Source organism: Phyllobates terribilis, unplaced genomic scaffold, assembly GCF_046119375.1.
Source record: "Phyllobates terribilis strain yellow unplaced genomic scaffold, ASM4611937v1 Scaffold_3__8_contigs__length_932513732, whole genome shotgun sequence".
Classification (NCBI taxonomy): domain Eukaryota; kingdom Metazoa; phylum Chordata; class Amphibia; order Anura; family Dendrobatidae; genus Phyllobates; species Phyllobates terribilis.
In genome coordinates, this window is record NW_027362763.1 from 625,579,656 (window position 1) to 625,595,665 (window position 16,010).

At 44.7% G+C, this 16,010-nt stretch overlaps 1 protein-coding gene across 3 annotated transcripts in view; it reads left to right on the plus strand.

Annotated features, from left to right (window-relative positions):
* Positions 1 to 16,010, plus strand: part of EGLN1 (egl-9 family hypoxia inducible factor 1) — a 184,154-nt gene that overhangs the window by 144,403 nt on the left and 23,741 nt on the right. The window contains exon 3 of one of the 3 annotated variants that reach the window (XM_073671542.1): positions 4,890 to 5,030. The exons of 1 other annotated variant lie outside the window; for it this stretch is intronic. In XM_073671542.1, coding sequence (XP_073527643.1) covers positions 4,890 to 5,030 — 141 coding nt within the window. Of the gene's footprint in view, positions 1 to 4,889; positions 5,031 to 16,010 lie in introns of those variants that run through there. One more of the 3 variants, XM_073671546.1, reaches the window with a different exon arrangement.

The window sequence follows — 16,010 nt, forward strand, 5'->3', positions numbered from 1 at the left end:
CTTAATGACAACAGAAAACATCCAAACAACCCTGATCAAAAGTTCACATACCCTGGTGATTTTGGCCTAATAACATGCTTAGAATTTGACACAAATGGGTTTGAATGGCTACTAAAGGTAACATCCTCCTGTGACCTGTTTGCTTGTAATCAGTGTGTGTGCGCATAAAAGCTGAGTGAGTTTCTGGGATGCGGACAGACTCTTGCATCTTTCATCCAGCCACTGACGTTTCTGGATTGTGAGTCATGGGGAAAGCAAAAGAATTGTCAACGAATCTACAGGAAAAGGTAGTTGAACTGTATAACACAGGAAAGGGATACAAAAAGATAACAAAGGAATTGATAATGCCAGTCAGCAGAGTTCAAACTGTGATTAACAAATGGAAAATCAGAGGCTCTGTAAAAACCAAACCACGGTGGGGTAGACCAACAATAATTTCGGCCACAACTGCCAGGAAAATTGTTCGGGATGCAAAGAAAAACCCACAAATAACATCAGCTGAAATTCAGGACTCTCTGAAAACTAGCTGTGTGGATGTTTCAAGATGTACAATAAGGAGACACTTGAAGAAAAATGGTCCGCATGGTCGATTCGCCAGAAGAAAGCAATTACTGCGCAAATGCCACAAAGTATCTCGCCTACAATACGCCAAACAGTACAGAGGCAAGCCTCAAAACTTCTGGAACAAGGTCATTTGGATTGATGAGACCAAAATTGAACTTTTTAGCCACAACCATAAACGTTACATTTGGAGAGAGGTCAACAAGGCCTATGATGAAAGGAACACCATTCCTACAGTAAAGCACGGAGGTGGATCGTTGATGTTTTGGGGATGTGTGAGCTACAAAGGAACAGGAATCTTGGTAAAAGTTGAAGGATAGATGAATGCAGCACGTTATCAGCAAATACTGGAAGCAAATTTGCACTCATCAGCCCGGAAGCTGCACATGGAACGTACTTGGACGTTCCAACATGACAGCAATCCAAAACACAAGGACAAGTTGACCTGTCATTGGCTACAGCAGAACAAATGAAGGTTCTGGAGTGGCCATCTCAGTCTCCTGACCTCAATATCATTGAGCCACTTTGGGGAGATCTGAAGCGCGCAGTTCATGCTAGACAGCCCAGGAATTTACAGGAACTGGAGGCTTTTTGTCAAGAAGAATGGGCAGCTTTACCATCTGAGAAAATAAAGAACCTCATCCACAACTAGCACAAAAGACTTCAAGCTGTCATTGATGTTAAAGGGGGCAATACACGGTATTAAGAACTGGGGTATGTGAACTTTTGATCAGGGTCATTTGGATGGTTTTGGTTGTCATTAAGATTTAAAAAAGAGAAAACACAGTAGTTTAACAATAAATGGCTTCACCCAACCAATAACCATGAGTGAAGAAAAAGTTTTTTTGTTATTATTCATATTCTCTGAAACAAGGCCAAAAAAGCAAAAATTCTGCCGGGGTATGTAAACTTTTGAGCACAACTGTACACCTAAACTAACAGTCCATCTGAGGACTAATCCAACTAATTTTGGAGGAAAAAAGTGCGTCTTGTAGTCCAAAAAATACGGTAAGCACATCACGCTAAGTCTATCTAAAATCCATCATCGGATGCACGCCTTGGAAGCAAGGGAGTACAGCTGCAGCTAACTCCCTGTCAGCAGGATTTACCCATTACTCAGTGCTTTGAAAACTATTGACATTAAATTCCCTTGCAGTCCATGATTAACTCATGTTTGCTATCAGTTCCCAACAAAGGGATAGTTACTACAGCAAGTAAACCTACTGTGGTTGTTTGCTAAAATCAGAATAACAATTACAATCTAGTATCCCTGTAATTTCCAGTTGGAAAACCTCAGTGGACTATGGACTATTCATACTTGTGAAATTTTCCTGTGAATTTTTTGTTTTTCTCTGGTGTATTGACATTTATTTCACTTAAATATTGAGAAAATATTTTGTGATATTATAACCTTATGCTGATAATTACCACTGTGTACTTTTAATACTTATTTTGGAGAGTATCATTAGTTTTCTACTTGTATTTCTACTTTTTTTTTTTTTCACCCCTTGAAAGTAGCGCGATAGATTTTCTATCCATTTTAAAATTTACCACACAAGCCACACACTTGAAAAAAATGTCCCACTTGTCCCAAACACTGTGTTCAGCCGAGGAGGCATACACCTTCCTTGCCTCTGACACTGATAATGAGGGAGAGGATGCAACCTTTATTTTCCCTCCTCTTCCTCAGTGGATACTGAACCATCACACAGATGCTACAGGACAGAAAATGACCCAGTGCCCACCGTTGGTGACCCCCTATGGACCTCACCTCCTGAAAATAGTCACAGATTCCTGATTTTGTGGTGCAATCAGTAATCCAATTGGACACTACTGGCTTCACAGAAATTCTGCTATATTGGAATGTTGACGTTTTATATTACACTCCACTGTTCCGCATGGCTACGCCTCAGACACGCTTTGAGGCCATCCCCAAATTTTTGCATTACAACGATAGTGCACAATGTCCTCCCCAAGATGACTCCAACTTTGACCGACTTTGCAATGTTCGGCCAGTCATTGAACACTTGAGAAACAAGTTTGCTGAGATGTACTTTCCCCGAAGGGACATCTGTGTAGATGAGTTTTAAAGGGGAGGCTCAAAACCTGCAATACCTGCCCAGTAAGCGAGTACTTCAGGGTAAACACAGGTTTAGGGTTTATGAAGGGAAGGACACCCAGATTCAACCCTCTGAATGCCTGCTGTCCTGGGAGTGTGGGAAAATTGTGTGGGAATTAGTTCACCCACTGCTGGATTAAGGTTATCACCTCTACGTAGATAACTTTTCTACCAGCATCCCACTCATCAAGTCCATCTCTACCAGAGCAACCGCAGCATGTGGTACTGTCCGCAAAAATCGGAGAGACCTCCCTAAGATGCTCAGAAAGGGTGATGATAGAACCCAATGTAGCGACAATGTGCTGGTGGTCAAGTACAAGGATAAGAGGGATGTCCTTTTCTTGACCAATGTCATATAGTCATGGCAGCATCCCCACCGCTGTAGCATTACCTCTACACAAGTCCCTAAACCAGACTGTGTCCTGGGGTACAACAAGGGTGGAGTTGATCTCTAATCCAGTCCTTCAGCCTACTGTGCCATGCGAAAAGCTAAGGTGTCGTACAAGAATCTGACCATGCGCTTCATACAGATGGCATTGTATAATGCTTTCATGCTATCACGATGTGTAGGCAAGACGGGGACCTTCCTTCAGTACCAGGAGGTAGTGATCAAGGCCCTAATATTTGGAACTCGGAAAGGAGAGGGCCCTAGTACTTCCTGAACTGAAGGTGCCCGTGTTGTACCAGCGCAGCTTTTCCTCAGTGAGGTTCCTCAAACTGCACCTTTTTTGCAACCTTCCTCTCTTTACAAAGTGTGTTACGGAAGGGGAATATGAAAGGACACCATTTATCAGTGTGACTCCTTCCGCCACAAACCTGGTCTGTGTATGAAACTTTTTCAGCGTCTACCACTCATCCATGGACTGCTAAATTTATTTCTGACTTACACAACTCTCATATGCCAACCTAATGCATTCTTCACCACTCACGTATGCCAACCTGATGCACTCTACACAACTTTCATATGCTAACCTGATGTACTCTACACAACTCGCGTATGTGTGCCACCAAGTCTATACAACTTATGTATCCCACCACATTATAAAATTCACATAACAGGAAAACACTAGATCAGTCCCAATATAGGGTCTTTTGTGGGTGGTGGGGGTTTCCACTGTTTAGGTACATGAGGGGCTCTCCAAACATGACATGATGCCCGCAGACCGTTAAACGGTCCATCAAAGTCTGCGTTCCAAACATCACTCCTTACTTTCCGAGCTCTGGCGTGCGCCCCAACAGGAGTTTTCCCCAACATGTGGGGTATTGGTGTACCCAGGAGAAATTGCACAACAAATTTTGTGGTCCATTTTCTCCTGTTACTTTTGTGAAAATAAAAAAAATTGGGAGCTAAAACAACATTTTTGTGGAAAAAAAACTGTAAAATGTTCATTTTTTCTTTCCACATTGCTTTAATTCCTGTGAAGCACCTGAAGGGTTAATACATTTCAATGTGGTTTTGAGGGGTGCAGGTTTACAGTAGTGTCACTTTTGGGTATTATTTTGCCACATAGGCCCCTCAAAGTCACTTCAAATGTGATGTGGTTCATAAAACAATGATTTTGTACATTTTTAGAATTTTCAAAAAAATGAGAAATTGCTGATCAACTTTTAACCCCCTCTCTTAACGAAAAAAAAAATGTTTCAAAAATTGTGCTGATGTAAACTAGACATGTTGGAAATGGTGTATATTAACTGTTTTGTGTGACATCTCTCTCTGGTTTAAGGGCATAAAAATTAAAAGTTTGAAAATTGCCAAATTTCCGACATTTTCACAAACACAAGTCATATAGACCAAATTTTACCACTAACATGAAGAACAATATGTCACGAAAAAAAACATCTCAGAATCAGTGGGATCGTCTGAAGTGTTCCAGAGTTATTACTTCATAAAGTGACAGTGGTCAGAATTGTAAAATTGGCCTGGTCATGAAGGTGAAAAAGGTTTGGGGGTGAAGGAATTAAATAAACCCTACTTGGCTGCGAAAACTGAGCTGTCCGATTCACTTAATACAAATTTCAAGTGTTTTATAAAATGCATTATCGCATTGTTATATGCTTGAGTAGAAAGGGTATGAGTTTCTTGAGTTCCTTGCAAAAATTGCAATGCAAAAATGCATGTGTGAACTGAAACTCAGATGAAACCCAATGGCATTGGTTTAATCGAATTGAAGTGGTCACCTTTTCTATAATGTATATTTACTTTTTACAGGCAAATGGAGGCGTACTTAGAATATTTCCTGAAGGCAAATCTCAGTTTGCAGATATTGAACCGAAATTTGATAGGTTGCTGTTTTTTTGGTCAGATCGACGCAATCCTCATGAAGTTCAACCTGCATTTGGTACAAGGTAACTTTATTTTATGCAACTTTCTGTTTTTTCGGTTACAAAAAAACAAAGCCGGTTTACTTTAAGTCTTTTAGCCTCTTCCTGATGTTATGATGTATGTGTATGTCATGATCTGCAAGTAGTTCACACAAATTGATGTATATGCCAATCATGGTTGATGCAGGAGCTGTACCCATTGTCACCTGTGCAACCAGGCTTACATGACAATTTAGCTGCAACTGCCAGTGTCTGTTTAACCCCTCCTCCCCCCATTACATCCTAGATGTCGTCATCAAAGGCCACCATGGCATCTTGGCAGTGTGCCCAAAAGCAGTAAACATTCCCATGCATAGTACTATTTCACTGTGTTTGGCTAGGGAAATAGAACTTGCTTCGCAAAGATGTGATAAACCACACTCAATTTATGTTTTAAGGGTGGTGGGCAATCACTTTTTCACACAGGGCCCTGTAGGTTTGGTTTTATTTTTCCCTTAATAATAAAGACCTTCATTTAAAAATTGCATTTCTTGTTTACTTGTTATCTTTGTCTAGTCATGGGCGGGCGCAGCATTCACTCACTGCGGGCGCCGCCCATGTATTTGAATCCTGCTCCCGGCAAGCACTGATATTTTGTGGTGCGGCCACACTTGTATATGTCTGTGTATGATTACCAGCTTCACTGCGCATGCGTGAGGAACATAGCGCGTCATAGCTACTGAATAGCTGTTTAGGGTTGTGAGACACATATGGTATGAGAGATAAGTAGGTTTGTTTTGCTGCAATGAGCAATTGTGCAGTATTTTGAAAACTTCTGTTACTGGACTCCACTCCCTTTCTTTAGCAGCTGCACAGTGCTACGCATTGTAGATGAGGGGCAGGAAAAACATGTGCTCCAGTAGTTGACAAGCGCTGCATCAAGTGGCCTCTGCTCCTCTTCCTCCACTTTAACATCACACACAGTACAGTCCTCAGAGGTGACACCCCAATTACCCTTGTTTTCACCTGTGTCACAACTCTCCAACCACCCAACTGACTGTGGGGAAGCACAGATGGGCGAGTCTGCAGAGCTGTTCACACATTCTATTCTGGTGCATCAGAGGTCTGATCCAAAGCTTCACAGACTCTTGAGGGGGAAAGCAAGTGTTGCGATGTCCAACATTTTTTTTTCAGTTGATGTGGGCCCGGATGAAGTAGGGTCCAAGAAGAATCCAAACCCTCGTCACCAGACGTTAACCTTTGGGGGTGGGCATGGATGGGTTGGAGAACGAAATAAATACACACCAGAACATGGAGAACTAAACTACTATACACCAGGGGATGGAGAACTAAACCACTAGACACCAGAAGATGGAGAACCAAACTAATAGACAACAGGCGTGGAAAACTAAGCTACTAAACAGCTAAGGTTGGAGACTGAAACAAATACACACCAGAACATGGAGAACTAAACTAATAGAAAACAGGTTGGACAACTAAACTACTATACACCAGGGGATGGAGAACTAAACCACTAGACACCAAGATGTCACTAGACTGCAACTGTTGGAACCCCCAAGGTTTGCGGGACAAACCTCTATATATAACACTTCCTCCAGTGCTTCTGCCTCCTCCACCTCCTCTAGGGCCTGCACCTGCGCCCTCACCCCCTGCTTAAATGAGACACACTTTCCAACGCTGCAGAGCGAATCCTCCCCCCCACCTCTGTAATGCGCAGCCAGGGCTCACCGTAATCAGGCAATGTTAAAATTTATATGCCTTGGAGATCGCAGTCATACAGCTGAAGAGTTGTAGAAAGCTCTCCAGGCCGAGTTTGAGCAATGGCTGTCTCTACTGAACCTGGAGCAAGGGAAAGGCCGTGTGTGATAACGCTGCAAACCTAGTGGCGGCCCTACTCTGGGGCAACCTCACACACGTGTCTTGCATGGCTCATATCCTCAACCTGATGGTACAGCAATTTTTCCGCCTCTATCACGGCCTGGATGCGCTGCTGCAGAATTCACAGTCTCTGTGTACTCACTTAAAACTATAAAAATGAGCAGGATCTTTAGTATAAAACCAGACTACTAGACAACGAGCAAAATCCTTCATGATGATAGAGGCCACCATCTCCTTAGCTTGCTGGTACTTTTCTGTGGGAATGAGCTTGTCTCCAACCAGCCAGGAATATCCAGTGAATGGCATGCCACGGTTTGGTATTTGCACCCAGTAACAAGACACAAAGTCCACCACAATTTCCATACCTCAGGAATTTTATTTGGTAGACTGGCTGCCCAAACATTAGTTTCTCACAAAGGAGCCAAAGACACTGAGTGGCAGTAGTTGCAAGTTTCTCCAGCATGACCTGTTTGTTATTGTTAGATATCAGAGGGAGAACATAGCTGGGCTTTGCCAAGGTGCCATATTGCATCTTATGTCTTATAGACCCTGCACTTGCGGCCTTACGTTCTACAGGATGGTGGGGAAGGAGATAGTAGGTTGTGGAGTTGCATTAGCTCTGACGGTGTTAAGGTGGCAGAGAGGCAATGCCAGGCTGTAGGCTGTCTTGAAGAGATGGGTTTTCAGATTCTGTCTGAAGGATCCGAATGTGGTGGCTAATCGGACATGTTAAGGCACAGAATTCCAGAGGATGGGGGATATTTGGTAGAAGTCTTGGAGGCGATTGGGTGAGGAACAAATAAGTGTGGAGGAGAGAAGGAGGTCTTGGGAGGACCGGAGATTACGTAAGGGAATATATAGGGAGATTAGTTCAGAGATGTACAGAGAAGAAAGGTTATGGATGGCTCCCATTGACAGTTGTATTTCATCTCAGCCATATTCTTTAGCTCAGTGAAAGAACTGGTATAGAGGGAAACCGTATCTACTCCGGCTGTCATTTTTCAGCCCGTCCAACATCAGCTCACACTTCTCTGTGGAGCTTCGACACATAAACGTCTTTCATTGCGCCTTGAATTTCATGACTACAGAGTTGGGCAATGGCCTGATCTGCAATGCATTTTAAGAAATAACGTGCATAAGCAGAGCTGCAGTTTAGGCCACTCAAGGTCATCATTAAGCGAAACTCATACAGCTTTTCCACAGACAGAGAGGGGTATCAAGACTTCCCTGTTCTCACCAAGAGAACGACTTTCCATGTTCTCCTCATCCTCCTCCTCCTTTATCACCCAATCCACATTGAGATAAGATGAGGCTGGGCTGTATAGTTCCTTGCTCCACCTGCAATGCCTCCTCTTTAACTATGAGCAGCGAGCGTTTCAGTAGACAAAGAAGTGGGATACGGACACTAATTATGGCATCATCGCTGCTCACCATCTTCGTGGAGTCCTCAAAGTTTTGGAGGGCGGCGCAGATGTCCGATATCCATACCGATTCAACAGCTCTTATGTGCAGAGGCTGACCTGAATTGCAACGGGCGTGTTGAAGCTGGTACTCAACAACTGCCTTGTGCTGCTCACAAATCCTTCCCAACATTTGCAACGTTGATTTTCAACGCATTGTGACATCGCACAACAGTCTGTGAGCTGGAAGCTGCAAACGCTGCTGAAGCACTGCCAGGGTGGCAGAAGCTATAGCTGACTTTCTGAAATGGGCACACATGTGTTTGTACTTTCACAAGCCACTCTGGCAGATCTGGGTAGGTTTTGAGAATCCGCTGAACCACTATGTTGAGCACATTTAGTGCTCTCTCATTACTAATGTGTACCCCTGTATGGAGAACAATATCCGCACCAAAGAATTAAAAGATGGAATGTAGCCGACTTTATATACCACGGTACTAAGAACACCAATTTTTATTCTATCATGTGTACCCCTGTGACAACAATATCTGCACCAAAGAATTTATTTCACTATAGTAGAACTTGTATAATGGCGACCGAAAACTCTTCCACAACTAACCCAGCAGATGTAGACCCAACCAGGAGTGTTCACATTTCAAAAAATTATGGCCTGGCACCACTATTTCCGTGGCCAACTAATTGGAGATGGTGGAGTTCAATCTCTTATCTTTGTCATGTATAGGAGGAAACAATCTTTTACTTGATCACAACTACGGGACCGAGGGCTGGCTGCATTGCTGAGAGAGGGCGGAGTACGGGGAACAGGACAAACTGCTGGACCGTGAGTGAGGTGCAGGCGGAAATGTTACGGTGGGTTGAGAAACATGTGTCCTCAGTGAAACAAACACAGCAGGCATGTCCACTTCCGCTACAGCTGATGGGCTCTCACTCAGCCTGACTGGAGCTGGTAAAGAACCAGAGGTTCTGCGGTCAGAGAACTGCGTGACAATACTTTTCACGGTAATGGAGGAGGAGGAAGAAGCAGCAGATGCGATTGATGGGGCGGCTGATGGTTGACGTCCACTGGTCCGCATTTTATTGCAGGGAGATTGCCAGTGTAAAACATGTTAATTGCGCATGTGAAGGTTCATGCATGTAGTATTCAAATTATTGCACTTTTTCCCTCTACTGAGTTTTTTTCTTGTAAAGTTTGCAGATAACGTGAATTGGCTCATTCTTTGCGGTCTCAAAAAAGGCACAGGCTAGGCAACCCTTGCCGTCCTTCCGAGCTGCAGACCCGCGACAGCTGCTGGCCACAGCCACAGTTATGGCTACAAATGCAGTGCTCATTGTGGTTGTATCACTCCGTGTGTGTGCCGTATGATGCAACGTAACCTCCTGCTCCTCCACCTCTTAAGATGAGCTACTCAGCTGTGTGCCTTGGGCACACACCAAGTTGGATCCACAACCTCAACATCATCCAATGTATTATCCCATTCCTTTCCCTTACAGTAACCCTCTTCTTGCCCTGACAGCATACTACAGTCCGCGTGACTCTCAGGTATCTGTTTCTTCAGGATCTCCTCCCCCCCCCCCACCACCCAGGGGTTGATGTCTGGGGACGGGAGTCAGGAAGCTGCTCGGACCCAACTTTTTTTTCCCCCTGTATGGAGAATAATATTTGCCCCAAAGAATTTTAAGCTCAGATGTAGTCTGCTTTCTATACCAATTTTGACTTTATCATGTCTGTGTACCCTTGTGTGGAGAACAATATCTGCACCAAAGAATTAAAGATGAAATCTAGCCTGTTTTATATACAACGGTAGAAACAAAACCAATTTCTATTTTATCATGTGTACCCCTGTGAGAACAATATCTTCACCAAAGAATTCATTTCTTCTTGAGATGTCCCCTGCTGTATAACATTAGGAATCGAAGAAATTATTATTTTTTTACTGTGGATGAGGCCTGTATAACATAGAATATATGCTCCAAGATATTTCAGACTCGGATCTAGCCTACTGTATCACGTTAGTCACAGCAAAAAATAGATTTTTTTTACTCTGCATACAGCTGAATTTCACCGCCACTAAAGGACTAGGTGTCTCATAGCAGAATGTAACACGTTTGCGAAAGATTTAAAATTACTGATAAGCGAACGTACTTGCCCGAGCATCACGGTGCTTGACAAGCTCAGCGAGTATTTCCAGGTTGCTCGGGTGGGAACTTGGGTCCCCGCCCTGCATGTTTGGCGCTCTTTAGAGTGCCAATGAACATGCAAGGATTGCTTGGCACGCATTGTAATTCTGTAGCCATGTTGGTTGTGGGCATTACAGTGATTGGCTGGCCGCACAGCATCATCAGGTCTATTTAAGTCCTGGCGCTGCTGTTCTTGTCACAGTCTACCCCGGAAACAGGCAGAGTAGGGAGGGGTGCTGCTGAGTGAGGGATAAATTTGCTTGTTTATAGTTAGTATAGGTATTCCACAACATATATACATATTCATCTGAACTAACAGTCCTTCTGAGGACTGATCCAGCTGCATATATTCAGTGGTGATGGCAGAAGGCAGGCAGTGTATGTGGCAGACTGCAGTGCATATAGTGCCAGAGGGTCCATTGAACGTCCTGTCTGCTGTTGCTATGACAGATATTTGTAGACATAGCCCCAGATATCAGGGGACAGGGAAAACATTTTTTTTATCTTCATCCTGGTCATTTGCTTAAAAAAACTATCCAGAGTAGACCATTTTTCTGCTCCATTTGCTTGTTAACACTGCAGAATAAAGCCAGATCTGTTCCATATTTCAGCAATAAAAATCCAGAAATTTGAACTGAACGTGGCAAATTTTGGCCTCCTTTTCCATTCTGTTGCAGTGTGTTCGTCAAGCTATTCACACTAGGTCTCTGTGAAGAAGAATATTAGTAAATTACAGGCTTGCTGTTTAAAATCGTGGTTCTCTGTCAGTAGTATCACATATAACTGCGTTCCAAAATCAGCCATTTCTCGTGAACGTGGAAAATATTGTCGTCCATTTAAAATTGGCAAGATGCGTGGCAAGGGACGGGGAAGTGGACGTGATGGTGCATGCAGACGACGTGGCCGTGGGCAGGCTGAAATTGTTCCACGACAAACACCCACATCTTGTCGCTCGACATTCCTGTCCCAATTACTAGGGGACCGCAGCACACCACTATTAAACCCAGAAGCAGTGTCGAAAGGTTGTTGGTTGGATAGCAGATAATGCTTCCAGTCACTTAGCAACCACCACCACCCTGTCTTCCATACGGTCAAGTCTCAGTAGCCGTGAGTCTGCACCGCATATTCCTCACCCTGATCCTCTTTCCTCCCACCATGCTGAGTGCCCGGAATCAACTGATCCCACACTTGGACACTCCGAAGAGCTGTTCACTTTTCCATTTGTAGATTCGGGCCTCTCGCCCGGCCAGCTTCAAGCGAGTCAAGAGGAGAATGCGTGTAGCAATGCCCAAATATTGGAGCAGCCACGGTCGCACGAAGGTAACGGTGGGAAAGTGCAATTACGGTCGCAAGAGGTGGATGATGATGATGAGACACAATTGCCAGAAAGTCAGGAGGAGGACCATGGTGCGGAAGTGGAAGACGAGGTCGTGGATGATATAATAATAATCTTTATTTATATAGTGCCAAAATTTTCCGCAGCGCTTTACAATTCAGAGGTTTATATACAACAGTCAGAAGTAACATAGCTAAGGATAACAAAATAATTAAAGCAAAAATAATGACGACCCTGCTTTTAAGAGCTTACAATCTACAATGAGGTGGGGGTGATACAAAGTACAGGGGCTTATTTATAATGATGGTCCAGCCATCATTATGAGGGATAGATAAAGGCTGCATGAGCTTGTCACTAGCCAGTATCTGTAGTGCTTTTGGGTGTGGTGGAGTTTGGTGGAGACTTATGTTTGGAGAAATAATGAATGGGCTATAAAATATAAAAAGGATATAGTAACTCACCCAACCTGGCAGGAAAACATACTGAGCGAGGACAGCAGCACACAGGGGGAGGGAGGCGTAGCACCACAAAGGCAGGAAGAAGCAGTGTGGTGGCCGCAGACACAAGGCGAAAAAGCGTCCGTCCGTCCCCCCCCCCCCCCGTAACGCCAACACGACGCAAGTTGCCAGTACAATTGTTAGGTCTTCCCAAGTCTGGTTGATTTTTAAAGACTCTGCAGATAACCACAAAAATGCCTATGCACCACCTGCCAGGCCAGCTTCAGCAGGGGTAATAAAACTAGCAGCCTGACCACCACCAGCATGATCAGGCTCATGGCAGCAAAGCACCCGACTAAGTGGGCCAAACCCCAAGGTCCAGAAACTGTGTCTGCGGGTGGCACCACTGCTTCTTCCGCTGTTGTGCGTGCATGCCAATCCCCTGTCCATGGCGCATGCCAAGATGCATCCCGTCCTGCACATGTTGTTGCACATTCTCAACTAGCACCATCAGCAAGCACGTCCACGTCCTTGTCCCAGTGCAGCGTTCAGTTATCCCTACCCCAGTCCTTGGAACGCAAGCGCAAATATGCAGCCAGCGCCCCACAGGCCACACTACTAAATTCACTCATTTTGCGAATGCTTGTGCTCTAAATGTTGCCTTTTAGGTTCGTGGAGACGGAAGCTTTCCGCAACCTGATGGCTGCAGCCGTCCCTCGGTACTCTGTCCTCAGCAGCCACCATTTCTCCCGGTGTGCTGTCCCCGCATTACACGAGCACGTGTCCCACAACAATAGCTGTGCGCTCAACAACGCAGTTACTGGGAAAGTCCACCTAACCACGGACACGTGGATACGTATTTGTGGGCAGGGACGGTACATCTCACTGACTGCACACTTTGTTAATATATAGTGGAAGCTGGGACCCAGTTGGACCTTGGGACGGAACACATCCTCCCGATGCCAAGGATTGTTGGCCCTGGGTTAATTAGGGTTGCCCCACATTCTACGGCTCCTGCACCACCTCCTCCTCTTTATCCTCCATCTCCGACGTGACCACATCAGTTACAAGCTGGAAGCACTGCAGCACTGCCTCGGCCAAGCGGCAACAGGCTGTGCTGAAGCTAATATGCTTAGGTGACAAACCGCACAATGGTGAATAGTTGTGGACAGTTCTGAAATACCTGGCAGATCTGTGGCTGACACCGCTGACCCTACAGCCAGGAGGCGAGCTCACACACGTACCATGCCTGGCCCATGTACTTATCCTCGTGCTTCAGCAGTTTCTCAAATTCTACCCGGATCTGCTTATCAAAGTACGCCACGTGTGTGCCCATTTTAGAAACTCTGCTACAGCTTCCGCCGCCCTTGCTGTGCTTCAGCAGCGTTTGCAGCTTCCAGCTCACCGACTGATCTGCGATGTCCCCACGCTTTGGAACTCTACATATCAGATGTTGGGAAGGATTTGTATGCAGAAGAGGGCAGATGTTTTGTTGACTATCAGCAACAAGGCCGCCGGTATTCAGGTCAGACTCCACACATAAAACCTCAGAAGTGGACATGAATGTCAGACATCTGTACCATCCTCCAAAACTTTGAGGACTCCACCAAGATGGTGAGCAGCGATGACGCCATAATTAGCGTCACCATCCCGCTTCTCTGTCTTCTGCTCACAATTAAAGAGGATGCATTGCAGGCAGAGCACGATGAGATGGAGCAAGGAACCATACAGTGTGATTACACACTGCCCAGCCTCATCTCATCCCAATGTGGATTGGGTGACCATGAGGAGGAGGAAGAGCAGGAGCTAGTTTCATGCGCTATAGACGGTACTACCTGCACAACTGTCATACCGTCTGTTCAGCGTGGATGCTCTGAGGACAGGGAGGAGGAGGATGAGAGGGAGAGAATAGTTAGTCGTCTTCTTGGTGAGGACACGGAAGTCTTGCCTGTTAGCAGTCTGGCACACATGGCTGAGTTTGTTGCGCTGTTTTTCCCGTGACCCTCGCGTTGTCAAAATTTTGGATGACAGTCATTACTGGTTGGTGACACTTCTAGACCCACGCAACAAGGAGAACTTTCTGTCTTTTATTCCCATGCAGGACAGACCTAATAAAATGGGGCAGTAGTAGAAGGCCCTTGTTGTGGAATTATTTTAAAAAATCCCATCTGAAAATGCTGGCGGCAGAGGTCACAGTTCGTAGTACAACCAAGGAGCACTGGCGAGAGAGACACAAATGCAATCCAGCAGAGGCAGGGGAACACTGTCAAATTTCTGGGACAGTTTTCTCAGATCCTCCCATCGCACAAGCCCTGATGCGCGGGGTACTCTCCCAAGGAGGGAAAAGTTTCGGAAGATGGTGAAGGAGTACCTTTCCGACCGTACCAACGTCCTCTGTGATTCCTCGGTGCCTTATAGTTATTGGACATCCAAGCTGGTCACGTGCCATGAACTTTCTCTCTACACCTTGGAGGTCCTGGCTTGCCCTGCTACTAGCGTTTTGTCAGAGCGGGTTTTTAGTGCCTCTGGTGGAATTATAACCGATAGGCATATCCGCCTGTCAACTGAAAATGCTGATAGGCTGACTCTCATAAAAATGAACATGGGCTGGATTGAGCCAGACTTCTCAACACTACCGAATGATTGCAGCGTAACATAAACTCAAATACAGTGTCTTTTTTTATGGGAGGTCTAACTCTATTCCCATGCACCTCTGTCTTCGCACCCAGACGTGGGTATACACTTCCTGATTTTGTGTATTTGCTCTTGTCCTGCTCCTTCTCATCCTCATCCTCCACCACCATATCACCATGATATCTACCATATCACCATATCTAAATCTCTTGCAAGGGGCATTGGAGTTCCTCCAAATTTTTCGCAGCCATTGCATTCACTGCATAGGCAAACAATATAGGAGACCCACTTCCTAATAATGGGAACATTGTTTTCAGGAGGCCCTCTGACCTCTACGTCTCTTGCATTGAACATTGGAGTGCCTCCAATTTTTTTGCAGGTGTTTTGCAGCAGTAACTGCATACGCAAGAACAGTATTTGAGACCTCCTTTTTAATGGAAACATGTCGTTACTGTGGACCAGCTCTGTGTCTTTAAATTGTTAGTGGGGGTTTTCCTAAATTTTGGTGGCCATTGGACTCTCTGCATACCCTATAACTGTATAGCAGACCCTCTCCTTTCTAATGGGAACATGTTGTTACTGTGGCCCAGCTCTGTGTCTTTAAATTAATAGGGTTTTTGCCAAATTTTGGCAGCCCTTGCAGTTACTACATCGGCATTACCACTATAGGAGACCTACTCCTTTATAATGGAAAAAAAAAAATTGTGAGACCCTCCTCTGTCTCTTCAAAGGTGTATTGGTGTGCATCCAAATTTTTAGGAGCTCTTGCAGTCACTGCATATGCAATAACAGTATAGGAGACTCATTCTTTAATAATGGGAACAACAAAGCATAGCTGACTGCTGGCCCTTTAAGAATAGTAAGGCTGTAAAAATAGTGTTTGTGACTTTGAGTCCCTCCTTCATAAATGTGTCTGATGATGTCTCACACACCACATGGCTAGATAAGGTTGTAAAATGTTAAAATGACATTACCCGGTGAATGTATTTTTCTCCTTTTGAAAGCAATGCAAAAGTGCAAGAATGCTACGTGTGAACATAGCCCAAGGTGTGGAGGAGCATTTTTTTATTTTTTTGTATATTTATTTTGCCTTATATACAAGTCATTACCCTTGAAAGGATGTT